Genomic DNA, 27,737 nt, shown 5'->3' with positions numbered 1-27,737 from the left:
TAACTTGAGATTTTCAGAGAGATGAGTTCCAGGGCTACTTGGAACTGAAATATGTAGATGCAGATATAGTTTGAGTGTTGGTATGATGTGTAGGATTATGGTTGGGCCATTTGCAAGGTGCAAAAGCTACCCTCTTAATACTCCTCTCTCCCTGGTCGATTCATTTTTTCCTAGGCTGACCAGCATAGTGCCCTGACTCACATGGGGAGGGGAACGCAGTGAGATCAAGTCTGTCACTCTGCCATGGCTGTAGTGTACTCATTTTTCATTCTTCTGACAGCTTGAAAACGGGCAAAAACAGATTTGTTGCAAATGCCTTCGGGGTAGGGCAAAGCAGTAGTTTTCAACTGATAGGTTACAACCCATAGTGCAAAAACAATGCTATATGCAAATAATTAAATGTATATATTTATGCTTGATTAGGACAGCATAGCATAATATATGAAGAGTTTGTTTCCAAAATGAGATAACTCCGTTTTCAAAAAAATTCAGAAATCATGTTTTTTATTATGTTATCATGTTTTATTGTGTTAGTTAGCTGTATTTTTTTAGTTATTACAGCTTAAATCAAAACAAATTAACTGCAGTTTGATTGATATTAATTGGAATGCACAATAAAAAACATGATTTTTGAAAAATAAAAAACAGAGTTATCTCATTTTGGAACCAAACACTTAAGCTTAACTTTAAATAGAGATGATGCTTATCTTTACAAATTCATGTGCAAATCTCAGGATCTATAAATATTGTATTATATATATATATATATATATGTATATGTATAGTTTAATTTATGATTAGTTTAATAAAACTTTCAATTATTAAAATAATATATACAATTATTATATGAATTAATTTTTAATTTAATTAAATGCATTTAAATCAAATAATTTAAAATAATATTAATTAAATAAATACGTCTAATTTAGTTTAGTTATTTTTAACCTATAAAAATAAACATTTGTTCAAAATTCAATAAACCATTTTGGTGAAGTCACAGTTATTTCATTTTTATTTTTAATTCAATTAAAATTAAATGTAAAATTTACGATTAAAATTAAATATTTTTTATTTAGTCTGTAATTTGCATTTTTGTTTTACTTTGAACATATAAAAATAAACATTCGTTTAAAATTGTACACACCTTTTTGATGAAGTCACCACTTGATTTGGTCATCCCTTGTAAAATCTGCTTCCTGAAGCAAAACCAATTAAGAACCACGTTTACAGGCAATTCACCAAAACAAGACCAGAGCATATGGTGAAGTGGCCTTCAACAAACCCCAAAACAGCAAAACAATTATGCAGACTCACCAGTAGTAATCTGGACACTGTTAGGGATGAAAGGAGTCCAGCTTTCGTGGTCAATGAAGGTATACATAAACAAGGCACTGTGATGTTGACTGCCATGCTAAGGAGTAAGATGTGCCAAGAAACTTCATACAGCTGCTTCTTAGGCCAGAATTGACTTTGGCAAACACTCCTGAACCTCAAAATCCTTAACAACTCATGTCCTCTCTGCCATCCAAGGCAAGCAGAGCCCTGTCAGAGTCCTGTCAGGAAACCTCAAACCAGAGGAGTACATCACAGAGCCCTGCAGGCACTTAAACCAGCAACTCAATGAGCCAAGAAATAACATTCTGTATATTTATGTATATTCCAGGACCACAAAGCTAGAATATCGCTTGAAATACCGTATAAATACTTTGCAAAACGTCGCGTTAATAATGTCACGTGACGTAAACACAAACAACGCCAATGTACACTAACAAACTGGCTAGTTTCGCTCTATTAGATTAAAATTGCAAATACACAGGGACATTTTCTGTTAAATTATTTTTCAACACGTCTCATAAATGTGAGAGTAGATAACGTTATATTATTTAGTAGTGATCCATAGTGAACCATATATAAATAGGCTTATTTACACCATTTTTATTTGCGCTTTCTAAGTTTGTTTAAGGTATGCAATTTAAATGTATTGCTTTTAGCTTTGTAAACAAAGTTAATGTATTTTTTCTATATATAAATAAATGTGCTTTGAAAGATAACAACTTTTTCAAGTTGGCACAATTACTGTATCTCACGAACTTGAACGTTTACCTCATGATTATTAAGCAGATTACGCAGACGCTAAGGCACGTAAAATTAATATTCATGAGCTCAAACCTAGTCCGACTCCGGTTTGGTTCAATCACATTTAAACGCACCATATACATTAAAAAACAAAATAAATATACAATACATAAGCTTTAAATGGGCTGTGTTGTATTGATGCTGTCGATACAATACCATCTCCCTGCCACTAGAGGGAACCGCGTAAACAAAATTCACAGATGACGTGTCAAGAAACATGGCAGCGGCTGTGATGGAGCTCAACAACCACCACAGTAATGATCTATCACATCTTAAACGCACCGACAGCCTCAAATCTCCATCTGGGGACGGAAACTTTACAGACAACGTGGTTGAACTTGTACAAAAAGATATCGGCAGTGATCTGAAGTCGCTGAAAAATGTCGCGGGGCTTTTGGAGAAATTGACATCAGAGAACAAGCAGTTGGAAGAGCAGGTAAGAATACACAAGACGCTGTTAACATTCATATAAGATTTGCAGACAAATATTTTTTCTTTTCTACTTGTACTTGTGTACAAAAGATTATTTAATAAATAATTGTTAAATATGCAGAACAAACTGCAACAAATATGATTTATTGCATGCAGGTTCAGACAGTATCATCTTCAGTTCCTTTGCGCGTGTCCGCTGCCCTGGCCGCCGCAGATGAGTCACGTGTCAAACTGGACTCTTTACTGGAGAAGGAGAGACTTCTTTCCAACACTTTACAGCAGCATCTGCAGGGCTCACAGGTGTGGACAGACAACATTGGACAGGTCCTGGGTCAGCTTGATACGTTAGAGAGGCATATGAAGTACCTGCAATGCCTGGCTCGGATTGAGGAGCTCAGGTGAGGTCAACCATTAAGATGTCTAACAAAAGATAGCAGAGTAACCACAAGTACTAGTCATCAGTAATATTTCTTATGCATGCTTTCACTATTTATTATTTTAAACCTGTGATTGTGCCAACTGTAACTAAAACAAATATCATTTATTTTCTATTGCAATGTACAGTATATAATAAATATTTACAAATACTTCTTGGGGTCACTGTTGATATAGAGTAGTCTAACCAATTCTCTTCTCGTGTTGAAATAGTGACAGTATTCAGCAGCATCTGATGACCAACAGCGTGTGGGAAGCAGTTGGAGCCATAGACAGCATGGCCTCTCTGGACATGGGTTTACGGGAGTCAGGATGTACCCACCTTCAGTCTTTTCTCCGAGAAACGCTTCGCTTCTGGCATAAGATTCTTAAAGACAAACTAACCAGGTATAAAACTTACTAGTATTGAGCTGGATTTCTCTGTGTAAGCAGTTAAATAAAGCATATCACACTTTTTCCAGTGATTTTGAGGAAGTCCTGACTCAGTTCCACTGGCCGTTCATTTCGCCCCCCACACAGTCCCTCTCTCCCCCTGCAAATGCTCAGGAGCTCAACAGCCAGCTGGAGCTGCTGGTTTCTCAACTTCTATCTCTGCAGACCTCGTATCCTTAACATATCAGTCTTTCTGAAATGCAGTATATTAGTTTCCGGTTGATTGTTACAGGACCTGTGAGATTATAATATGGCTGGCGAAATTAGTTTTTCTTAACAGTTATTTCAGGGATGACCTTATATCAGAGAAGGATGCACCATCTCGTCCTGGACTTTCCCAGAATCCTCCTCTCTCGCTGCCCATTCAGATCATGCTGCTTCCCCTCAGCAAAAGGTTCCGATACCACTTCACAGGAAACCGGCAGACCAACAACTTATGCAAGGTAATAAAGTGCACTTAACTGTTACATTCAGATATTGTTGTTGTTCTTTCTCAGAGACGTCACCTGTTAATACAGAGAATTTGAAGCATTTTTAAGAAAGGTATGTGGTGTTAACTGAAGTCTTCCGTCACCTTTACAGCCAGAGTGGTATTTGACTCAGGTGCTTATGTGGATTGGTAACAGCTCCAACTTTATGGAAGAAAAGATTCAGCCTATATTGGATCGTGCTGGAGGCAAGGTTAATGCCAGCGTAAGAAGGTTTTTCTAAGTTTTGTGTCAATCTTGTAACAAAAAACAGCGATGAATTATATCCTGTTGCCAATTTTATTGCAATGACGGTAAGTGTCACTTTTTGATGTTTACACTACATGCATAGCATCGTTCCCTACAGAGCAGTTCTGTTATATTGAATCCATGTGATATTCATTAAATGGAGAAAAGAAAGAAAGAATTTTAATATTGGGATTTAAAGGAATAAAACAGCTCAATTAGATTCATAGCAGTGTTCCTCTATGTCCTCTAGGTGGAGCTGTGTAGAGCGCTCCTCACTTTAGGGCAGGAGAAGCTCGCCCACGATGCTCCTCGGTTGCTCTACGATGATGCTATGTTCTGCCATCTCGTCGACGAGGTGCTGCAGTTTGAAAAAGAGCTTCGCACCACCCACAGTTACCCACACTCTTACCCTGGCGTCTTGCACATACTTCTGGAGGAGAGCGTGTTCCAGAAATGGCTTAGCGTGGAGAGAAAAAGTATGTTTGTGGAATATTTCATCACTGAGGTGAGACACATTTGTCATCTGGGATGATGATGGTCATTGTGTTTCACTGCAGTGGCTGTGGAAAAAGTGGATGCCATGCTGTCGGCAGAGGGGGCCTGGAGTTCTCAGTATAAAGACATCACGGATATGGATGAGCTTAAAGCGCCAGATTGTGCAGAGACATTTATGACCCTTCTCCTAGTCATCACAGGTATCATGAAAAATCTGAAGAAAGGGACACGAAAGCTTGACTAAATTACATATTTTTGACGAACGCTGCATTGGTTAACTACAATTTGTTTATACATAAGCAGGTGTATATATAATTCTGTCTGGTTCTCTCTACCTTTCTTGTAGAGCGGTACCGTTCTCTGCCGTGTCCACGGGCCCAGCTCAATTTTCTGGCTCTGCAGAAGGAGCTGGTGGATGATTTTCGAATTCGCCTAACGCAAGTGATGAAAGAAGAGTCTCGACAGCCGCTGAGCTCGCGTTACTGTGCCATCCTCAACGCTACCAACTACATCTCCACTGTTCTCAGTGACTGGGGAGATAATGTTGTAAGTATTTTTGAGCCATGCTGAGATTCGAGTTCACTTTTCCTTTATTTCTAGATAAAGCAATACGTGTGATTCCCAGAAAAGCAACTAGATTGTATACATTGTATGCAAGAATGGCTTCTGACCAATCAGCATTTGGCACAGCAACTTTGTATTTTCCGTTCAGCATTACAGAAGCGCACACATTCACCTCCAGTGTCTCTCTGTCAGTTTTTCTTACAGTTGCAGCATGCAGCAGTGTCTGTGGGCGACGAGATCTTGGGACCTCTGGGGGCCACTGAGACGGGGCGACTGGCCTCTTTGGAGGGTTCTTTGTTTGAGGCCTTATTGGCCCTGCTGGAGAGGTTACGAGGGGACATGCAGGGTCGATTACGGGACGCAGTTATGAGAGACGTTAAGGAGAAAGCACAGCCATACTGTAAAGACAGGTGAGTGAGTCAATGTCATTAACAAAACCTAAATAAAACATTTCTGAACTTTTTACAACACCTGGTTTCTGAAGCAAATCTGATCTATTTTAAGATGGATCTCCCTGCCGTCACAGTGCGACCAGGCCACTATGTCTTTATCCAGCTCTGCGTGTCCCATGATGCTTTGCTTGCGGGATCACCTGCTCCAGTTGCAACAGCTGTTATGTCTTCCTCTTTTTCAGATGCTCTGGCAGGGTCTCGCCGAGAGGCTCGACCACTTTATCTACGAAGACGTCAGTCTCATTTTGTGGTTTTTACTCAATTTTACTGCAAACTAACATTGAGTTATACTTCAAATGAGTCGTTTGTTTGGTCTGAATTAGTGTGTCGTTTATCTGTTATTTGTTACAGTTGATACTCTATAACCATTTCAACGAAGGCGGGGCTGCACAACTCCAATTCGACATGAACAGAAACCTCTTCCCTCTGTTTGGTCATTACTGCAAGAGACCTGTAAACTTCTTCAAACAGTAAGCGTGTCCACTGGTGGCTAGTGTATGAAGAACCCCATTCTATTACCTCATTCTCAACCATTTTCTTCTTTACACAGCATAAAGGAGGCATGTATCATCCTGACTCTTAAGGTCGGCCCAGCACTCTTGTTGTGTGACGTATTAAAGCAAGCAGAGGATGAAGATGGAGCCCTGAACCCTCAGCAGCCCAGTCCAGAGTCGGCACTAAATGAGATGGGCATCTATAAGCTGGCACCCAGTGATGTACAGATCCTTTTAAAGCTGCGCTCCAACTTGCTCCACCAATGAGACCACGTTCCTGTTGCCTGGCTCCAGATGCGGCTGTTACGATGCATTACCAGACACTAAGAGACCTCTTATATTTAACAAAATCTACAGTATTTACAGTGGACTGAATTGTCGAAGAAGAAATATTAACAGTAAGTACTGTATGGTGCTGATGCAACACTGCATGTTCAGACAAAAAAAAGAAACGTTTGACGTTTCTGCTCTAGTGATTCAGATCATAATAAATTCATAAGCTTAGTTCTTGACTCTTTATTTGGTTCTGATAAAAACTGTAATATTAAAATATTTGTTTGAAGTGTTGTAGTTAGAAGTATTGAGAGAATTCGTTTTTGAGGGTTTTTAACTCAAAAGAGAGAGTAACCAGTTAATGAAGCCAGTGTCTCGCAGTGTGCTCCCTATTAAGGGATTAAAGCAGTGTTCCAGGTCATGAAGAGTCTGCATGCTTGGGTCAAAGGGCAACTGCGTTAGACAAAGAATCACAAGAGTGAGTTAGACAAAGAATAACACGAAACCAGTCTGAATGTTAACTCCTGTGACATCTATGATCTGTGTTATGTTACAGAATCCTGATGTTAGTGAAACTGTTGCTTTACCTCTGTGATGGGTGTTGAGTTAAAATCAGGTTTCAGTAAATCCCTGATCTCGGTGCAGACACGTGTGGTCTTCTCCAAAAGCATCTCCTAAATTAAACCAACATGAATCACAAATAATCCAGACAGATGTGTGACAAATTTAGCGTGCTGATTCACGGCTCAGACAGACCTGTCTGGAAGGTGTGGAGGTGGATGTTCTGCTCTTCCGTTCTTCTTGTGGGCTAATGGGTGAGGTTGAACTGGTGATGGGTGAAACATTTCCATCCATCTCTGCGCACAGTGAGCCAAGTAACGCATGAACAGCCTTTAGTCTGCAAGAAGGCAAGAAAGAGGAAAGCAAGAGTTATATACCATTTAACCCATGTCAAACAGAACAAAACAAGGGACCCCACTCTGTTAATATTTGGTATCTTAAATAAATCCTACCTGTCCAAACAGACCAGGCTCTGTCCAGCCTGCAGTCCAGCCATGACCTCTGCACTAGGACTCATCGCTGATAGAGGAGCATTATTCACCGCAAAGACAAGCAGAATCTGAGGAGATCAAATATTAAACTCCGTTACTTGTAAACCATGTAAACAGGTCTACACTTTCCGCTGTTTTGATGGGTAAAAGGTCTGATGGAAGGGTTTACTAATGATGCAGTGAATTCAGATAGATTTGTTTTAATTCTGCACCATCAAAACTTGAAAACACAAATAAAAAATGAATTTGTGAAAACTAAAACACAGACTAGCAGAAATAGACTACCGTGTTCTCCTCAAAGATGGGCCCGTGCCACTGGATGCAAAGTTCCTGGGCGTCAGTGCTAGCCCAGGAATATAGATCTGGTTCACCTTCCTGGCAAAGAGATGCCAAAAGGTTCATTTTTTTCATAATTTATTAAACAGTAAAGATAAAGTGTCTGGGTATGAACCTGTATAAGCTGGGGCTCAAGTATTAGAGCAACAGGAGGGTCAGGAACGGTCCACTGCTCTCTGTAAGATGGCAAGTGACAGCTGAAGAAGCTGTGTAATTGTGAAAGTCTCAGAGCAAGATTACAATCCCCAGCCACAGATGTCAGCCCACCAGCACCCTTCATGGCTCCTGAATAACACAGCATACAACATCACTGTATTAATGTACATGTGGCTTGAAAGTAAAATGGTGCATTAAAACTGAAGTTGGAATTACCACGATAATGGGTTCCAAATTGAAAATAAAGAATTTTGAAGAAGCTCAAGATTTGCCATCTAATGTAAAAGCAGCAAAGCACAACAGGTAGTTCACCCATATTTCTGTTTGTCATGCCATTTTATTATAGATACTGTTGTCTGATGCACTTTCTTGAAGAACATATAGACATGAATAAAATATATTGTTTATTAATAATAAAGATACATTTATATATTCCGAAAGACAGGAAAAGAAAACCTAAAAGGAAAACAATATGATGTTGGTTGATATTGTCACATTATACAGAAGTACAAACACGAGAATCTCACAAATATGAGAGACAGATGTGATATTAATAATCTGATTCTGAACTATAATTTTTGCATTAATAACTGTTAAAATACAGAAAATGACGTACAGTATAAAGAATGACAAAGACCACAAATGCTGTCATTTTAAATAGAGTAGAACATAATATTTTATTGATAGAGAAATGATCGGACTGTGATCTTTAACGCATGTGTTATGCATAACAGCATTTCAGAGATTTTTAAGTTTATGAGCATTTAACATTTTATCTTTTCTACTTTCGCCTATTCTAATGTTCACATGAAGCTTTATATTTATTAATAATGTATGATTTGAATATTGCGTTCAGATTTAAATTTGTTTTGGTAAACCATTTTACCAAAACTCCCTAGCTATTATTTGTTGTTGACATTATTGTGAAAAAAGTTAAACCCTGTTTATGGAGTAATAACAAGCCCATAGTTTTGGGAGGCAAGTGATGAATTGATGAACTAATGATTATTAATATATTAATATATATTTATTGATGACTAATTGTTTCTACTACCTGGTCGTGAGGAGAGCTGTAGTAGGTTGAGCAGGTGTGTGTAGTAGCGGGACATTTGCATCCAGGTCAGCTCATGCTTAGTGTCCACAAATGCGTCAGAGCTGAGGATAAGATTGCCATGGTTTTCCAGCCCACCTGCCAATCAAAACAACAAATGCAGCTTAAACACAAAATTTGAATCACAGTAAAAATTCAATCAAAGACTACACAATTAAATGTCACTCAGAGATCTCATTATGTAAAATACAAAACTCTTTATAAGAGGAATGTGGACAAAGTCAATACACTATTTGTAAATAGTAAAATTATTAAGTTTACCGCAGGGATGCAGGAGATCATTTAGCGCAAAACCAGGTAGGGCTTTTATTGTAGAAGGGGACAAGTGGCCCTCAGCATCTTCATTGAAACCATGAAATCTGTGACATCTGCCAATAGCTTCTGATGTCTTTAAAGCGATCCTCAAACAAACCCAGAAGAGCAGTAGATAGTTCTCTCCAACTGTTTCCTAAGATCACACACACACGTTAATATTTCGAAAGAACTCAGCTGTTACTTCAATCTTTTTCACACTTCAGAGCACCTTGCTGGTTTCTTCAGGTGTTGAGGAAGGGGGACGGGCCAGATGTACAAGGGGTGGGGATACCTGCTCCCATTGCTGCAAGCAGACCAACGCCATTTCAAGGTAGCACCTATGTATTAGCCTAAAATAAACAGATGTGAAAACATTTGGTCCTGTTTAAACATAATTAGTGGAGAGATTTAAAAAGAACATAAATACTCTAAATTGACTTACAACAGGTTGTGGCTATGACTATGGTGAAATAAGACGCACTGCAAAAAGGCCTCTAGGATTTTCTTGGGATCGTTTTTTTGCATCGAAATAAGACGTCTACTACCCAGCCATCCTGGAGACATATGATCAACAACATACAGTTATTACCAAGCGAGAGGTCAGATCAAACATCAATTTCTACTGGTCACCTGTGCAGTAGAGGATATCAGCCTCCCTCTGGAGGTCTCTGTGGGCAGAAGCCTGTGAGATGTTTAATGCAGACTGCAGAACGTCTTGTGCAGCTACCAAGGGCATCCAGGGCTCCTCACCTCCTTCTGAACAACCTGACAGAGCCTGCCATGCCAAAGAATGACCTGGAAAGTATGTTTCATTTGTGTTTATATTAAGTCCTATAAATGACATTGAACTATGTATGATCTCTGTTATACCCATCCGCATGGTTGTCTTGGCCAGCAGGGGTATCTGCAGAAGATAAATGTTCTTCGGGCATTCCGACTGAAATTCCACCTCACCTCCTTTTTTGAGATTTAAGGACTCTCCAAGGGCAGAGAGCTGAACAGAGGACAATACTACATTTATAATATGTAACGCTATCTATCTGTCTATTACATAACAAGAATGATAGAAACCTGTTGCTGTAGTAGTTTCTGTGTGAGCCGGTGAAGAGTCTGACTTCCTGTTCCTCTCAGATCACTAAGTAGCAACGCAGCCTCAGCCAGAGCCATTTGAGAGCGCTGAGACAGAGCGATGCGCCCAGACAGCAAACTTACAGTCTCCTGAATACACACACACATGTAACACAAACAATAAAGATCCAACGGCACTAAATCAAACACTGTGTGTAATATCAAGTCCACACTGACTTGTAGCATGGATGTACTGTCCTCTCTGGCTTTTCCACAGTGTGTGTTCATTTGGACGCCCTGAAGGAGCAGCAGAGCTTTAGTGTCCGGATCTCCCCAGGCGTCAGCCTCTTCCAGACCTTCTTGCAGCACCCTGAATGCTTCTGCACTGCTGTCGACACCTGCTCAAACACATCCGGGCTGTTAGCAGACAACAAAAACAGCAAAATGCGAGTTACATCTAACAAACGATGTACCAGCGTAGATGGATGTTCCAGGAATATGGCCTACAAGCGAGCAGACCACCGCCAGCCTGCATCGCAACCAGAAGAGGCGATCCATGCGTTCTCTCGCTTCCACCCATGCTGGAACATCTCCCATCTGGAGACTAGGAATAGACTTTGGCTCTTGTGAACTGATCTGTAGAGAAAAAGACAGGAGCAGTCTCTTTTAACAAAAGGGATTTAAAGCAGTGAGCTCGTGTAAGTAAATGAGAGGTTCATCGGTACCTGGTGTACTTTAGATCTGGATCGTCTGAGGGAAGAGGAAGGGGGTCTGGGAGGAGGCAGCGGGCGGAAATCACTTTGAAACACAGGCGACCTCTGGAGAAGATTCATAGAAGACACTGCCAGATCTGCACTATATAGGATAGAAGACATTTATTGCTATTTGCATATAAAGGTACGTGATCCAATACCTATACCTTTACATGTATAATCTCATACACTACCTGGCAGCCATTCTGCCCTGCTGCTGGTTGATACTGGACATCGAGAGTCTGATATCCACTGCGAGCTCCAGTTCTTCCGGATCAGTGTTCAGTTGCTGCGAAGCAAAGATCTCGGGACTAACCAGAGCATGTGCTTCTTTTAGGAGTATGGCCTGAAAGATGGCAATAGAGGACCATTGCATTTACATATGACTGCTTTTAACATTATAAAAGTTGACATTTATATTCACAGACATGTGTGGTTGTAATCTGGACTACCTTGAGTTTTCCTAACGTAAGTTTGTCCTTCTGGGCATTAAATTGGAGACCCCTGGGCTTTTGGATATTGTTAGGTGGTGTATTGCAATCCACCGCATCACCGCTGGGGACATCGGACAGGCAGATCTCTGAGCTTTTCTCCTCAGTTTCAGTTTTCTCTGATGGGTCTAGCACACAAACACACACATATAAAATACTATTATTCCATTTTTCACTTTTAATTGTCTATACCTAACTAGTAAGGAGGGAATACCTGGTGTTGGTGGCTCAGGCAAGTCATGTATAGTGCTACATATAGCTAAAATCAAATGAACTCTGGTCATCAGGAGCCGCCTGGTCATTTTAGAGCCATAAAGAGCCATGATGTCTCCACTTGGACTCTTGTTAATCACGTCCTCAAGAACCTAAGGAGGATTGCACATAGAGCAACAGTATTTTGGTAGCCGTTTGATATATGCTAGTTATATGACATACAGCTGTGAGAACATGCAGGCTGACCTGAAGGTTAGAGGGATCCAACAGAGGCTCTTCTTCGATAAATCTTTTTGTTGACTGTGAGAAGCAATGTACGTTTTAAAATTACAACAAACACATTGGGAGAAAAACGAATGCAAAAAAAGCAAACATATGATAAAATGAATACAAATATCAAAACTAACACAACTAACATGCTGACATTTAATGTGCACTGCAGATAACTGCATGTGTTGTTTTTATGTCTGAGTTTGTTGTATATTGTATATGCTGTTGTACCCTAGAAGGTTCCCCTGTTCCTCTATGGTTGCCACCATGATGCAGGGGAATTTCTTCAGCAAATGTGAGACTATTTAGCTCTTCTACCGCCTGACTGAACATCCTCAGTTCTGTCAGGACCTTTATCTGCACAAGACACAAAACAAGTGAATAAAATGGCAAACATTCTGTATGTACCAACAGTGTACAAACAGCAACAAACCTTTAGTATTCTGCATGTGACAGTGAGGTGTAGATCACGGCACAGTGTTTTGGCAATATACAGAAAAACAGTCAGCATAGGAAGAGCCTGAAATATAGTAATGAAAATATGCCTGAAATATAAGTAATATCATTTTACTTTAAGTTATAATTATTATTTTTTGTAGCTGTTAATAATGTTCATATTATTTTTATTTTGTTATGTGCTTTTGTCATTTTTTTTTTCAGTTAATAATTTTAGTGCCTCAACTCAAACTTATTTCAGTTTATTGCTGAGGCAACATTTAATATATTGAGTTTTAGTAAACTATAATAACCTTGAAACTAACAGTTAATATTTTTTTGAAAATCAAACAAGTACATTGTACATGACCTGTGATGACATTGAATACAATATAACCACTGATTCCTTCATAACGCGGGTTCTGAAAACTTGATTCCGATTGGTTAATCACACCATACAGTCAGCGGGTCATTATCACAAATAAACCCTTCAGAGCAATTCGAGTTCTGATCACCCTGCCTTTATTTTGCAATATTGATCAGCTGACTCAACATAACTCTTTATGAACTGCATATTTTAGGATTCATTTGAAAAGTTTTTGTTTTAAAACGGACACTAACTCTGTGATGCACACACACTGCTTTTGTAAAACAAGAGTTAGAGATTGTGGGTCTTTTACCTTCAGAAAGTGCCCTGAGTTATACAACCAATGGCAGAGAAAAGACAAACTGGCAACGGTAGTTCCAAGATTCCCTCGATCCGGCTCAGAGAAGAGATCAATCCCTGGAATCAATTCTGTCTCCACAAAGTAAGTGGAGTATGCCAGGTCCGTCATCGGATGGGGCATAGAGGCCATCAGTAGACACTGCAGACCACACAATCTTGCTAACCATTTATGCATTTTGGCAGACGTTTTTATCTGAAGCGACTTACATTGCATCATATTATACATTTTGATTCTGAGTATGTGAGTAAACTCTTGTTAAACTTGCACATAATATATGCACCAGTTCAGTATGTGAATTCTGACCTTGAAGAGTTTGGTAGAGAGAAGACAGCATTTTGTACGCTGGTTGATGTTGGAGGTCAGGATGTGCCTGTCCATAGTAAAAAGACATCATAATAATTGATAAAACTGACCACCATCACTAAAAAGATATTTGGTTTCTCACTCACTGTGCAATCTTGGCTGAAAGCAATGCTCCCTGAAGACACCCCCATATCCCAGCATGCCGCAGGGTTTCCTGAGAAGTGTTGCTGTCCCACGAGTCACCATCCCAAGAATGCAGAACTCCAGAGCTCTGGAGAGCACAGTCTAGGGCTTTACACCAGAAAGAATGTGCCGATCTGAGGAACACACAAAACATACTCATGCAGGATGCATTTTTTCTTTTCATATATTGTGAAGCACATTAAGCATACCTAAACAAATGCTTTTATATTGAATTATTTTAATATTTGAAAATTGATTTAACATTTTTCATAAATTATATTATTGGCATAAAAGAGCATCTTGTATGTGTCAGTGCAAGCAAGAAAAACATAGTGTCAATCAACAAAAACAATTTTGTCAATCAGGTCAATGTCACAGATTTGCTTACATAAATCTTTATACGTATTCATAAAGAATCATAAAAACGGTATGCTTATTTCTAGGAATTCATAAAAAACAACTTAGGATTCATACGCAGTATATAAACTAAGCAAAGTATAAAAGCAGGTCTTACTTTCGATTTCCTTTATAAAAATGCAGGTTTCCAAGGTCATGGAGTGCTTGAACATGCAGGGAGTTGTATTTATTTGCTTGAAGATATTCTGCATGAAAAACAAAACAACCCATGTCTATACTTGCTCATGAACAAATTCTAACAGTGAACAAGTTACTAGCCTGACTAAATCCAATTGGTTCTCACTAATGGCATTGTTGTAGGAGGACAGGATGGTCTGAATCTGGGATGGAGGCAGGGTGGTGCTGTAGATGGAGCCCAGAGTGCTGTAATCCTCATCTGAAAGGTCTAAAGGACTGATGCCTGCAGGAGTGCTGGCTGCCAAGTTGAACTCCACTTTGCATTGAAGAACACCACTGGGTTCCTTGGAGAACGGCACCTCAACGTACGCTGCGATAACAGACGTGTGTGATTCAGTAGGTTTTCTAATTCAACATGCATAAGAGATATTGGAGAAGTGTATGCAGTGGACAACCAGAAGGGGCTCTGAGTATCAAGCTTACGGTGCTGGGTATCCGCCAGCAGTAGGTGAAGAAGAGTTCGGCTGTGCTGGAAGGTCAACAGTGCGTGACGACGTCTCTCCAGAGTCTCTCTGAAACAATTCAGTGTGTCATCAACATCCAGAGGTACACACACCAGACACATGGCTGTTCTCGCATCTGCAATAATAAAGAAATTAATTAACAAAATAGTAAAAAAAATACAGTTCACCAATAGAACACAAGAGAAGATATTTTGAGAAATGTCTCGGTGGTTTTGTGTCCACACAATGGAAGTCAATGGGTGCCAATGTTGTTTGGTTACCAATCATTTTATGTAACCCAGATATTACACAAACTAAAATTACATTCATCAGAAAATAAATAGGATCTGGTACCCTCTCTGTAATATGTACCTGCAAGTTCCTTAGACTCTGTCAGGAAATCGTTTCTGATCAACCGGTCTTTTCCACGAGGAAACCGCAACTGTTCACCTGCATAGGTCCTGCAGGTCACCTATAGATATCAGATACAAAACTAAACAATCATTTCCCAAGCTCTGTGTACGCACGAGAATAACCATGACTAAGGTTTGTGTTACCCAGGCTGATGTCTTATTGTAAACTAGCTTTCCAAGGTAAACAAAATAATGTGGATGAGATTATTTCTGTCATTACCTTTTTTCCATTGTTCGTCTCAGTGTGGGTGAAGTGAGGCTGGGGGTCTGGAGGTCCCCCAAAGTAACTGATCCTGTCCAACAGCCTCCTCTGTGCATGCACCAGGAGAGGCGTTACAATGTGAGAGTAACGCTCCCTAGAAATGAGAAGAAAATTGGTAAAAACGATTTAAATGGAGAGGAGATCATTTCACAATAAGTCTCCTTTTCCAGTAGAAATCACTGAGTTAGCAGCGTACCTTGTGTATGTGTTGTAAAGTAGAGCAAGATGAGCAAGATTCTCCCACTTGGCCTGGTAGTACAAAAGCTCTAGTGTGTGTAGCACTAAAGTTCTCAGCCAGCGCAGATCTACCACTGTCCCATCATCCATCGGGGCAGAGAAGTACAGACTGGCCTCTAGCTCCTCCTCCTCTGTATCATAAACGTTCCACAACTAGAGAAAAAACAAACAGGTTAAAAAAATGTGTTCCGAGGTATTTGAGTTGTTTTCCCATGATTTAAATCTGTTTAAAACAAGAAAAACGCATAAACAATAGTTTTTATTAACTTTGATTTATGTATTAGTAAATTCAGCCAATGCGTGCTTATTTCAGATTCAGACTGATGTACAGTTTGACCTTCAGTTTCTCCATCATGTCCATGAGAAGATCTGTGGCCAACACCAGAAGAGGAGTTATGACTGTGTATAACTGCTCCATTGTCAGCTGTCTGTTATGGACATCAGGGCTGTGTAGTCGCTCCAGCATCAGGACCAATGTGCTGGACTGGTCCCACAGAATCCGACAGGCCCATTGTAAGGTCGTCCATTGTCCCCAGCGATGTGCCAACACCTTATTGTATAATAGTGTAAATGACCTTATCAAATACCTTGTCAGATTAAAGGGATAGTTTAACCAAAATTAAAATTCAATTATTTACTCATTTACTCAAACCTGTATGACTTTCTTTCATCTGCAGAACACAAAAGAAGATATTTTGAAGAACGCTGGTAACCAAACGACACTGACCTCCCTTGACTTCCATGGTATGGACACAAAACCACTGAGACATTTCTCTCGTTCTTCTTTTGCGCTCCACAGAAGAAAGAGTCATTAACAGGTTTTGAAGGGTGAATATATGATGACAGATTTTTTATTTTTGGGGTGAACTATCCCTTTAAAACTTTTCAAATCAATCTGAATTTACCATGGCTCTGCGGATGTTTATAGAGGCTTTATTGAGCGTTTCCAGTAACTGAAATGTGATTTGACCTTCAGGAGGGCCATTGACCGAATGTAGCTCATTGCTTTCAGGGTTGTGGGTGCACTGGACCTTTGAGGGCATTTCGCTTTCTGTTTCACTTTCCTCATCACTGGTGTTTGATGCTCCTGGGGATGTAGTGAGAAGAGATGAAGTTATAATGACCTATCAGGAGTAAATATACATAAAAAAGTAGTCATGCATGAGACTTTAACCCACCATAGTTAGTATTCTTAACCTTGTGCCTCACACATCCAGGATGGGACACTGCTTTGGTAGGTGGAAGTTCAGGTGTCCTGATGTGCTGTGGAACGTTCTTCCACATCACCATCGTTCCACAGTGGGCCAGAGAGAAGAATGACAGCGGCAGATGACTGAAACTGTAGTTCACAAGGAAAGATATAAAAAATCTGATTCAACAGACTAAGGATATTATTAATGATTTGTGATAATTTATGTTGGTGGGTCTCAGCACCAAAGCTGAGGAGGTGGTCCAAGGTTCCTCCTCAACAGACTAAGGTATGCACACGCCAGGCTTAAGTTGATGTGACAACGCCAAAGTGAATCCTCTGAGCGGATCTTCCTTAGCTTCCCGGCATGTTGGTGTCTTCTGATAAATGCAGCTAGTTGATTTAGCAAAATGTCCACCGCTTTGATCTCCCTAAGAGACACAACAACAGACACAGATATAGTTTGAAAGTTGCACTTGTGTCCAATAGAATTTCAGTACCGTCACAATTAAAAGAACATGGTTCATAAAATAGCTAAACCGTTTAGGAATTATATATTTATGCATGTATGATTGTTTGTGAAAAACAGTTTTACAGTATGAAGATGATGTAAAAATGTAAGCGCAAACAGTAGTAATACTTAACTGTGTTTATTGATAACATTAGTAAACAATATTACATAAACAATTGAACCGCACAACATTTTTAAGTAGATAATATAAACACAGACAATATGAATTTGCATAATATTTAAATTTGATTGAACTACTAAGCATAAGTATTACATTAATGCTTGTTGATGAAAGTTATTATAAAGTGTTTAGGGTCATTCACAAAGCTTTTTTTTCAAAATGGCAGAACTTTTACCTTTCAGAGTTTTGGCATTCGAATGCACTCAACAGTTTCTTCCGTCGCAACTTTTTGCCACCCAAAAAGATGTTACCTTGTTTCTAAAACAAACATTCATGGTATTGATAAAGAAATACAACTTGCAATATCTGTATGTGTGTAAATGAAGGTGTTCAAGTGGATAGAAGCTTACCTTGGTGTTGTACTCGATCACAGATGTTGTGAACTCCTTAAACTCTTCCCCTGCCTGGCTGTGATGGTTTTTTAGTGCTAATAGAGCCTCATCGCGTCTAGAAATTTTACCGGCCACAAAAAATGTGACACATTTATTTAAAAACTGTATATATGGACCTAAAGAGATGAACACGCTCACCTGCTGAGCCAATCCAAGATGTTTTGCTCCCACTGAATAACCAAATCTAGCTCATCTTCTTGAAGGGCTTTATGGAGTAAGCATAACACAAACTCCAGAAAACAAGACCTTTGCTTGAATTTCATCACTAGATCAACACACACACATAAAATCAGTAGATGACAACATAATTAATGAATATGATATTTCTCTAGTATACTGTATGTTGTTACTGTTGTTGTACCCTCTTGGAAGGCGTTCTGGAGGGGCTTGTTTTCAATCTCTTTGTAGAGTACAACTGGGTCTTCCTGTCCTGTGAGGACATGACCATGAGATGCTGCAACAAAGGTCATAACAAACTCAAATTACAGTCAAATGTAGCATACAAACAGTCAGATGGTCACTATGTCAGTACATTCCCCACAGTTTTCGAAAAGTACATAATGTAATTGTATAAGGATTTAATTTTGATCTAAGAAAACAATATACCTGTTTTGTTACAGGAAGTGACATCATAGTCTCCTGCTTGCATGGTTTTCACAACAATGCCATTTAAAGCCTTAATGTGTTCATGTAGCTCCTCAATCTTCTGTAAATCAAACCCACACACACATATAATATTACAAATATTAATACTTCTGAAAGCAGCACATAATATGGTATCCATACAGAAGGTCTACATGTCGCACACCTTCTGTGCGGATGGTGTTTTTCTGGGGGGTGCAAGTGACGGTTCAGTGATCTCCTGAAGCAGTTTCTTTCCCAACTCTATCACAGAAGATGCCATACGAGTCTCCTGAGTAAAGTTCAGGCTCTGAAACACACACAAGTATATCCAATAGCTGTGGATAAATTATGTGGAAAGCACACAAGCTTGCCCTGTTGAGAAAACCAGCTGGTTTGAGCTGGTTTAAGCTGGTCATGTGCAGGTTCTGAGCTGGTTTGAGCTGGTCCTTAGCTGGTTATGAGCTGGTCATGAGCTAGGAGCTAGCTGCCTGGGACCAGCTAAAGACCAGCACATGACCAGCTTAAACCAGCTAAGGACCAGCTTAAACCAGCTCAAACCACCTAAGGACCAGCACATGACCAGCTTAAACCAGTTACCTTGCTTCAAAACATACCTAACCAGCATATTCTGGTTTTTTCAACAGGGTGTCGTCAAAGCGTTTAGTACCTTGGCTAAATAGTACATCATACAGGCAACCATGTGCAGGAGGGACTCTGCTGTGGTCGCTGGACGTTTCTGCTTGAACAGTTCTGGGATCTCCAGGAGGACTGTGAAGCACTTGAGCAGAACCTGAAACCCACAGAAGTAGCAAAACATCAACATTCACCTCTGCAACAGGCATAGATAAAATTTCAAATGCATAAATGTAATTGTGAAGCTTTTATGTAACAGTAGTACATCAAGAGTCACCTCTATGACAAGCTCTGATGGGATCTGATGGTAGATTAATGGAGCGAGAAGGCCGTAACAGTTCACTACAGCTTGCAGGGTGTTACTACTGTCATTGATGTTCAGAGAAAAATCTATGGCCACCAGCATCCGTTCACACTCTGCAAGCCTGGCCTCCTGTAAAGAAAAAGCATATTTACAAAATCTAGGGTATGAATATGTAACAGGTTTTGAGACAGATTTCATTCTGCAGGTACTAACCTGGCCCCATATTAAAGGCCCCCCATCACTAAGGTGGTCACAGTATAGCGCCCCCTCCTGAATGTGAATATCAGTCTGGATAAAAATGGTGGAAAGAAAAAGCTGATGCAGGATGGGAGATGAGATCTGTACGGTTGCTGGGCGGAGCCTGTGTGGAATAATGATATTTTACATTTGACAGACATTTTCGTGCAAAACGGCTTGTAGTGCATTTGGTCTTTACCAGTAATAGGATTGCATTTTACCTTGTCTGAGCCAGTCCTTCAAGACAGGCTCCTTGTTCTGGCTTCGGGCCCTCAGGATCTAGGCTTGCTGGAAAGGTAAAGTGGTTCCAAAGTTCTTTACAAGCTCTTTTGGCGAGGGTGTGGAGTCCTGTTTGATATGACACCTGCAAACAATAAATAAGAGAATAAGGTGTACGGATGGCTATTTTGGGTGGCTTTATCCATTTTGGCATAGGTTTAGACCCACAAACCTGTGCAATGTGGGCCCAGGTTGTAAGCAGGGACAGAGGCAAATATGCCAACAGAGGCCTAGTGGTCTCTCCAATACCACTACCCAACATCCTTCCCTGAGCATCAAAAGCAGCCACAGCAAAAATATACTTTTGATTTGTCTCCAAACAGCTTACTTGAAGTAGCCGGTTACTTCGGGCAGGAATCTGGTTTAAACAGATTTTATTAACCATTTAATAACTATTGAGAAGACACAAAAAGCAAGTAATGTGAAATCACACTTAAAGTGGCATAAAACCAACCATTTCTCCAGTCCCACGCAGATGGCAGTCTTTAAAACGCACTTTTAGGTTGACCCCCTCCGCCTCTTTTCCATAAATACAATACCAGCAAACCTAAACCAAGAGCAATTTGAGTTGATGTTAACATTCATAAATCCATAGAGTCATCGGTTGCTGTCAAAATTAGACGATGCGACAACCTCCTCCTCAAGTGCATACGGTGCTGGTGTGAAGGTCATGGAAAGGTGGGAGCGTGAGAGGAGTATTGGGGCTGGTGGAGGTTGTTTCTTCTCCACCGCTCCTAAACCGCTCTCTGGAGGAGATGAAGAACTAACCAGCTTTCTCTCCTCCAGCTCTGCTCTTTCCATCAGTGTAATGGCTTCCTGAAAAGAAAACAGAGCTTCTTGTTTATTCAAATTTGAAACCATGTAATGTTAGTATGTTAGCCAGGCTCATAAATGTGTTGGTGATATTAAAAGCTCACCTCAAGTATTTTCTTGGTTTCTTTGTTAGTCTGGTCCTTCCTGAAGGTCACTAAGGCCTTCTGAGTCAGGAAAACGCATTTTGAGATTTTGTTCTTCTTGATTTTTTCAACTACCGCAGACTCTGTGAAGAGGTAAATCTGCATTAGCTTGCTGTTTTGATGCATGTAAATATTCTTTTTTCTATTCTTCCAAAAATCTACATGTTTCTACTTTTTGTTGAGTCTATTGCTTCTATTGTTCTATTCTTTTGTAAATTGTTTTGGATTAAAAGCATCTGCTAAATGATTAAACATAAATGGTCTGATTTTTGGAGCTCACCTTCTGTGAGTCTGTTTGTTTCTGGGGTCTCAACTTCCATCAAACTTGTATCTTCAAAAAAGAACAAATACAGCACATTGAGTAATGACATTCTGTAGGTAGAAATATCGTTGACCCAAATGTTTAAAGGTTGTAGATCTTTCAGACCTGGACAGGTGTCACATAGCTTTAGGGAAAGCCTGTGTTGGAAAACCAGCAGCTCCAGATGTAAGTCCGTGGCAAGGACAGTAAGGTCAGGTGTACTACTGTCCTCTGGATCTCTCTGAATCTGGAACTTCTATTTTTGAAAGTGACGGAGATTTAAGTTTTTTGGTACCATTTAACAGGGAGGTAATTACTGGAGGCAATCAGACATTTGTGTGTTTATACCTGCATAAACACCTCATCAAAGACCGCAGAACCCCCACTGGATAACCTGGCCCTACACCTGGACACACACTCCACACCTCGCTTCGCCAAATCCAATGCAGTCTGCAGTTGCTCTACTCTGGACCTCTGCAGTCATTCATGCATGTATAAAAAACATCAAAAGACTATAAAAGTCTTGACACCGTTATGACATCATACTGTAACATTAATCTGATACTACAGAACATCCCTTTACAAAAGAACGGCGTACCATATAAAGTGTGCTTTCAGGTTTTCCAATAGGGGTGGATTCTTCACCGCCATCTTTATTTTGTAACAAAAACAAAAAAGACATCAAAGATATGGAAGATATGAAAGACATGTCCTTTTTATAGAACTACATTTCCATAGATCTAAATGGCATGTAGTACCTGTTTTCCTTCCTGACCGTGGCAGGGCATCCGCAAGGCTTTCCAGCACCATGGCCAGTCTCAGAGTCATTTCAGCCACTGATATAAAGTCTATTTCAGCCAGCTGGTGCTCATGAGCCACTTCACACAGCAGGCAAAGGGTCTCCACCCACTATAAAACAAAATGTATGTACACGCTTCATTTAAAGGCATACTTCGGTTTGCAATATTCTGCATTATTTACATTTTCATAAATGATCTTCAATTCAAACCCAAGACCTTGGTGTTGCTAGCACCATGCACCTGAGCTACAAGAAAAGCTGCATATTCTGCATTAGACATGTTTTGCATCCAACAACTGTTATGAAACAACACCCACAAAATGACAATATCACCATGCGACTATTTCTTGATTTGTTTTTATTATTTCAAAACTATTGATTTCAAAATCGATACAGTAAGAATGTGAAGACACTGTATTTGAAAATTAACCTGGTCATGGTTGTCCATCTTTTCCAGGTAACGTACATCGTGCCTCATCTGTGCTCTTTGAAATACCGTTTTGCATTTAGCCCAAAAGAACAGTACGATGTCCAGCACCAAATCAGCATCCGGCTGGATATCCTATTTACACAAGAGCACACATACACCACCAGGTTAACGCTGAACTCGTGTGAGTGAGAGGGCGTGTGAAAGACGAGTGAGGGACTGACCTTGTCTGCCCTGCAGACACAAGCGTGAAGTGTCTGAATGACATTGAAGAATTGTTCTGTCATGGTTGCAGACCCAGTATTCCTGTCTTTATCTGTGGAGGAAAACAAATGGTTAATGTTTACTTCAGAATCTTAATTCAAGGAACTTTCTTAATTGTTGTTTATCAGAATTCATCAACATTTGTGTACCAGCTTGACCAGCATCTTTCATTACAAATTTAACTCGCTGACTGGAGATCAAACATTCCACAGCTTTTAAAAGCGTCAGTTCCTGCTCGTATTTCCTGTACAGGCGACATTCTATGTTCTGCATACAGAAGATAAAAAGCACTATGTAGCTACTGTATGTGGACATACTGACTTTCAGATATTGATATTTCAGACTGCACAGAAATGCTCACGTGGAGTGTAGACATAAGGGCAGCAGCGAGTGAGCCAAACATGCTCCACTGTTCATATCTGAAGAGCTGCTTCACAAACTTCACCGCAGCGTCTACTGAGATCTTACTATCACCTGTAAAGCACAAACAGAACAGACACTCTGAGCAGAGATTTATATACATACAGTATAAACACACAAAAACGCATGAAAACAACGAAGACACGCTAAAGGAAATGACTCACCAGCTACAGCCATCTCATTTAGAGTGGCAGCAGAGGTGACTGCATTCAAAGAGGAAGGTAAACTCACATCAAAAATGTGTTGGGAACCAAAACCTGCAAAAGGCCAATATTGAAAAGTATAGTTCACCAAAAATGAAAATTCTGTCAGTTTTGTTCTGTTTTGTCCGTCTTCAGAATAACGCATTAAACTGCAGGGACTCTTTTATGCAGGTTTGGCATCGTTTTCAAAGATTAAAAGCTCCAGTCCCCATTCACTGCGATCGTACAAACAATAAAAGGAGTCACAAGCAGAATGTATAAAATTTCTTCTTTGGTGTAATTTGTTCTATAGATTTGGAATAACATATGGGTAAATAGGTGAAAACTTTTATGAAGACATCATTTTCAAAGCTTTAAAGCTCCAGTCCTCATTCACTGCAATTGTACTTGTAATTGTATGATAAGGAGTCCCCAATACATTGTATAAATTACAGATTTGGAATGATATGTTAATGAACAAATGAAAGGTGAAAATGGGTGAATACAGTTTTTTTGGTGAAATCTAAGATACAAGATGCAGATATCTACCAGTCAGTAAGGTAATGCCAGCTGATATGAGCTCCATCACCACTTCCTGGACCTCAAATTCTTCAGGCATGCCGGTCTGAAGAGGCCTGACAGAGCTGTCATATAAAGCTTCCAGCACGGCCAGGAACTGAGCAGCATTACCGTCAAACATTTCCATCAGCATACGCTCAGTAGGTGTGCGAGGCCATGGACCCTACAGAGAAAAACACAGCAATAAGATCAGAATAACTGTGAAACAAGACATATTCTATAAAAAAAGCCAAGACAGATGATGTTTTAGCTATGACACAAAACAGGGCATCTAAAACCCTCTGAATTGTTCAAAATATTAACACATTTATTAATGATATTGTGCATTTATTTTTACTTTATAAAGAATTTAGTCAATAATAAAGTAATGCTCACTTGCTGTAGCTCTTTTAAAGTTGCCCTCTGTTTGGGTCTGAAGAGACCTTTTGGTTTCCTGCGGTGCTCGTACACTGCACGCTTAAACACTATCACGGCAAGCTTCTCTCCATTTAAAAGGCATTAACATAACCCAAGACATTCATAAGAATAATGCACTAATATTAAGAGCAATATGAACAGCTGGGTGTTCTACGTAGACTGTGATTCTCACTTTTATAGAGGTCTCTTTATAAGCTTGTTGGGTCTCAGATGGCATCGGAGAGCCAGTCATCTCCTCCAGCTCGATCAGTTCACTTATCTTGCCGAGAGCTCTTCGTGCAAAAACCTACAATCACCAAAAAAAGGCAAAACCACAGGTAAGAAAGAAGAAAATCCATATATGGTCTCATTATATGATCTTGGATATCAATCATAAAGTGATGTATAGAGCAGTTATAAACACTGTTTTGATATCAAGCCCACCTCTGCTCGAACTGCCGCCTGGTCATAAAAATAACATTCACACACTGCACAATACAGTGTGGCCCTCCATGACAGGAAGCTGGGATTCAGCAAAGGAATAGAGGTCTCGAGGCATGTACAAGCCCATAGTAAGTACTCTAAAACCTGAATGAAAGGTGAAATGTTTAAAATGTATAAATAAACAAAATTACACCATATATGTGTGTGCTAACAAAACATGTATAACTTATATAACCTCTGTTGCATGACCCACAGACATCAGGAATCTGCATATGTTGTAGATGTGCAATGATCCTAAAGAAATACAGTATTTAGACAAAAACGAGTCACAAACACAATTTATTGTCACTTTTATATAAAACACTTAGAAATATTGTCGAAGTACAGTACCATTGTACAATATCCAGCATAGGCTTTCATAGGGCAGAACAGCCTGCATCAGAATCCGCAGAAATCCCAGGATGCTCAGCATCCTCTGGACACCACTGCTGTCTGGCAGTTCGCCTTTCTCTCTCTCCAAATGGAAGATGCATTGACATTCTCCCTGAAGAGCTCGAAGCTAGCAGACACGCAGATCAAATTTTATCAATGAAATATGACACAAAATTATTGAAAACCAAATGAAACATATGCAAACGTATCTCTTACCGTAAGTGGAGCTCTCTTTGTATCAAGACCATCCGAAAAGTAAGTCTGCTTGAAATGTTCCACATCTTCTATGCTCTCCAAGCTTATAGTGGAAAACTGCTGCAGATAGAGTCTGTAGCCTTGCCAGAGAGCAAGTCTGTAAAGCTTTGGAATGTATACAAATGAAACAATTTCAGCATTGCACTGCATCTAAAATGATTGAAAATTGAATTACATTTCAGTAATTGCATTTTAATAAGTGGTAACTACCTTATTGGCAAAGAGGAAATCTGCTATTTTCATCAGATGCTCTTCAAAATAAGGTGTAGGGAGGCGAGATTTATATTTGTTCCATGTTTCAAACAGCTTTATGGACCTGTCAGTCACACACACACAATAACTGTTTGCACTTTAAATAAAATCAATCTAATGCTAATTGTAGTTATCATGTTACGTTACACAAATACTGAATACAAATACTACAATAATCACAAATGAACTTGAGCTAGTTTGATAAATCCCCAGCTAACACAGTTACGTTGTGACGACGTACCTGGACCGGACCATATTCGTTGCCACGACGTACCATAATAACTTTCCAGCGACGTAACTTTGTGATTCCCATTTTCTTCCTTAGGACGTAACATTGGACGTTGTTGGGACATGGTGATTACCTCCTGAAGACATACCTGGAACGTACCATATTCGTCGCAGCGACGTACCAACTAACGTTTCTGGGACGTCCGAACGACCAAACAGTCAAGTTGTTAAAATCTTTTTTATTTCTTTAATTTAAACAATTATCATCCCTCACATGGATGATTAAATTAATTGGAGTAATTCTCTATTCAAATATGTATAAAGCACAGTATAACGATTATAAAACTCAACACAGCACTGTACATCACAATCAGATATTTGATTTATACTGTAGTACATTACATAAATAATCAAAGACTTCAACACAATATAGAGGATTTAAAGCAGATATTTACTGAAAGAGATGAATAAACATTATGTTTAAGCTTAACATTATATTGTTGTCTTACTACATACGTTTAGCAGGTTGTCCGTTTTTAAAAACAACAATCAAAAGCTTCTTAGTCACATTCACAAACATCAGGGTCCGTTCATTTAAACGCGTCAAATCGATCTAAAATCACTAAAATATGAGTTTACTCTCACATCTGTAAGGCATAAAGTATAGAAAGAATATTAATAAACCGCTAAAGGAGTATCAGGCAGTGACGAAAAAAGAAATGACGGTCATTTATTTTTTCGTCACTCATTTCTTTTTTCGTCACTGCCTGATTAGCGGTTTATTAATATTCTTTCTATACTTTAATGATGCGAGCGCGCGGCTCTTTGCAGAACAGAAAAGGCGCGTGCGCGCACTAAATAAAAAGAAACGCAGTTTTAATTGTGGTATCGAATTAAACTCCTGTTTAATAGCTGTCAGAAGTGGGATTTATTGCATTCGTCTTGACATTAGGCTATAACAGATTTTACTCTGATCATAAATGTTTCACACAATAACATAATAAATAGAAATGACCAGATTCATTAACCACATAACCAGTGTCCAGGTTATCTGAAGACCAGTACATCACGTCGCTACAACGTTATCCATGGGATTAATTCACGACGTTATTTGAGGACGTGGCTAGTCCGTTTCTGGAACATAAGCAAAAATTCTAAGAAACGTAACGTTGCAAAGACGTCCTCAGAACGTCATAAAGTAATGTCACGGTGACCAAATGAAGACGAACTGGCGACGTCGTCAGAACGTACTGTGTTAGCTGGGTTATGACCAACATTTTGTCATTGAGTATCTCTTACCCTCTGGAGTAGGACCGGTGGTCCACGTTTGGAGACCCTAAAAGTTTCTTTATATAAGCTTTGATCTCTTTAAGGTCACTTTGAAAAGTTGATAAAACTGGATTGTTTTTATCCAGGGGTCCGTAATAGGACGCCGGTGCAGGCTCCATTTTTCAGTTGTGGGTGCAAACTGTTTGAGTTCGTTGTCATGGATACCACTAGCGCGCTCTCTTTCATCGTGCGCATGTGCGTGTAACGTTATTTAATATGTCCTTTGCATTAAATGTATTTATAAGCTTTTTAGACACTGCAGTGCAGAGACCTAACAACAGATTAGTTCATATATGTCTGTGAACAAAAGATTACCGTTACTGTAGTTTGCCAACTCGGTTCCCATATGTGGC

General features: G+C 39.6%; 2 protein-coding genes across 2 annotated transcripts; one reads left to right on the top strand and one right to left on the bottom strand.

The window, feature by feature from the left end:
* The first annotated feature begins 2,347 nt into the window (after positions 1 to 2,347).
* Positions 2,348 to 6,651, top strand: rint1 (RAD50 interactor 1). The gene is made up of 13 exons (XM_057324753.1): positions 2,348 to 2,572; positions 2,725 to 2,966; positions 3,217 to 3,390; positions 3,465 to 3,605; positions 3,725 to 3,878; positions 4,018 to 4,128; positions 4,402 to 4,627; positions 4,709 to 4,846; positions 4,993 to 5,192; positions 5,403 to 5,620; positions 5,715 to 5,895; positions 6,014 to 6,132; positions 6,213 to 6,651. Exons 1-13 carry the CDS (start codon positions 2,354 to 2,356, stop codon positions 6,421 to 6,423), a joined length of 2,334 nt encoding a protein of 777 aa, XP_057180736.1. The 5' UTR covers positions 2,348 to 2,353; the 3' UTR covers positions 6,424 to 6,651.
* A 99-nt stretch (positions 6,652 to 6,750) lies between these two features.
* Positions 6,751 to 27,503, bottom strand: LOC130548170 (cilia- and flagella-associated protein 54-like). The gene is made up of 68 exons (XM_057324752.1): positions 27,355 to 27,503; positions 25,786 to 25,891; positions 25,537 to 25,680; positions 25,279 to 25,447; positions 25,124 to 25,182; positions 24,889 to 25,032; positions 24,638 to 24,751; positions 24,424 to 24,525; positions 24,019 to 24,211; positions 23,452 to 23,544; positions 23,229 to 23,341; positions 23,017 to 23,134; positions 22,828 to 22,919; positions 22,607 to 22,738; positions 22,136 to 22,286; positions 21,976 to 22,028; positions 21,726 to 21,851; positions 21,504 to 21,633; positions 21,357 to 21,407; positions 21,038 to 21,159; positions 20,754 to 20,936; positions 20,575 to 20,667; positions 20,293 to 20,478; positions 20,063 to 20,205; positions 19,818 to 19,965; positions 19,578 to 19,733; positions 19,335 to 19,457; positions 18,852 to 18,974; positions 18,650 to 18,749; positions 18,405 to 18,497; positions 18,182 to 18,308; positions 18,002 to 18,098; positions 17,827 to 17,909; positions 17,205 to 17,390; positions 16,949 to 17,109; positions 16,676 to 16,857; positions 16,108 to 16,320; positions 15,730 to 15,923; positions 15,492 to 15,627; positions 15,231 to 15,330; positions 14,839 to 14,994; positions 14,522 to 14,725; positions 14,336 to 14,423; positions 13,785 to 13,955; positions 13,639 to 13,705; positions 13,288 to 13,473; positions 12,606 to 12,692; positions 12,404 to 12,529; positions 12,149 to 12,202; positions 11,904 to 12,054; positions 11,651 to 11,817; positions 11,393 to 11,544; positions 11,172 to 11,301; positions 10,920 to 11,082; positions 10,684 to 10,844; positions 10,450 to 10,596; positions 10,249 to 10,372; positions 10,009 to 10,173; positions 9,821 to 9,932; positions 9,608 to 9,728; positions 9,346 to 9,532; positions 9,028 to 9,162; positions 7,933 to 8,102; positions 7,767 to 7,856; positions 7,443 to 7,549; positions 7,186 to 7,327; positions 7,017 to 7,103; positions 6,751 to 6,882 (listed from the first exon to the last, which is right to left on the bottom strand). Exons 1-68 carry the CDS (start codon positions 27,501 to 27,503, stop codon positions 6,763 to 6,765), a joined length of 8,958 nt encoding a protein of 2,985 aa, XP_057180735.1. The 3' UTR covers positions 6,751 to 6,762.
* Positions 27,504 to 27,737: the final 234 nt, after the last annotated feature.

Source organism: Triplophysa rosa, linkage group LG24 (assembly GCF_024868665.1).
Source record: "Triplophysa rosa linkage group LG24, Trosa_1v2, whole genome shotgun sequence".
In the NCBI taxonomy this organism is placed as follows: Eukaryota; Metazoa; Chordata; class Actinopteri; order Cypriniformes; family Nemacheilidae; genus Triplophysa; species Triplophysa rosa.
This window is presented reverse-complemented; position numbering and strand designations above follow the sequence as displayed.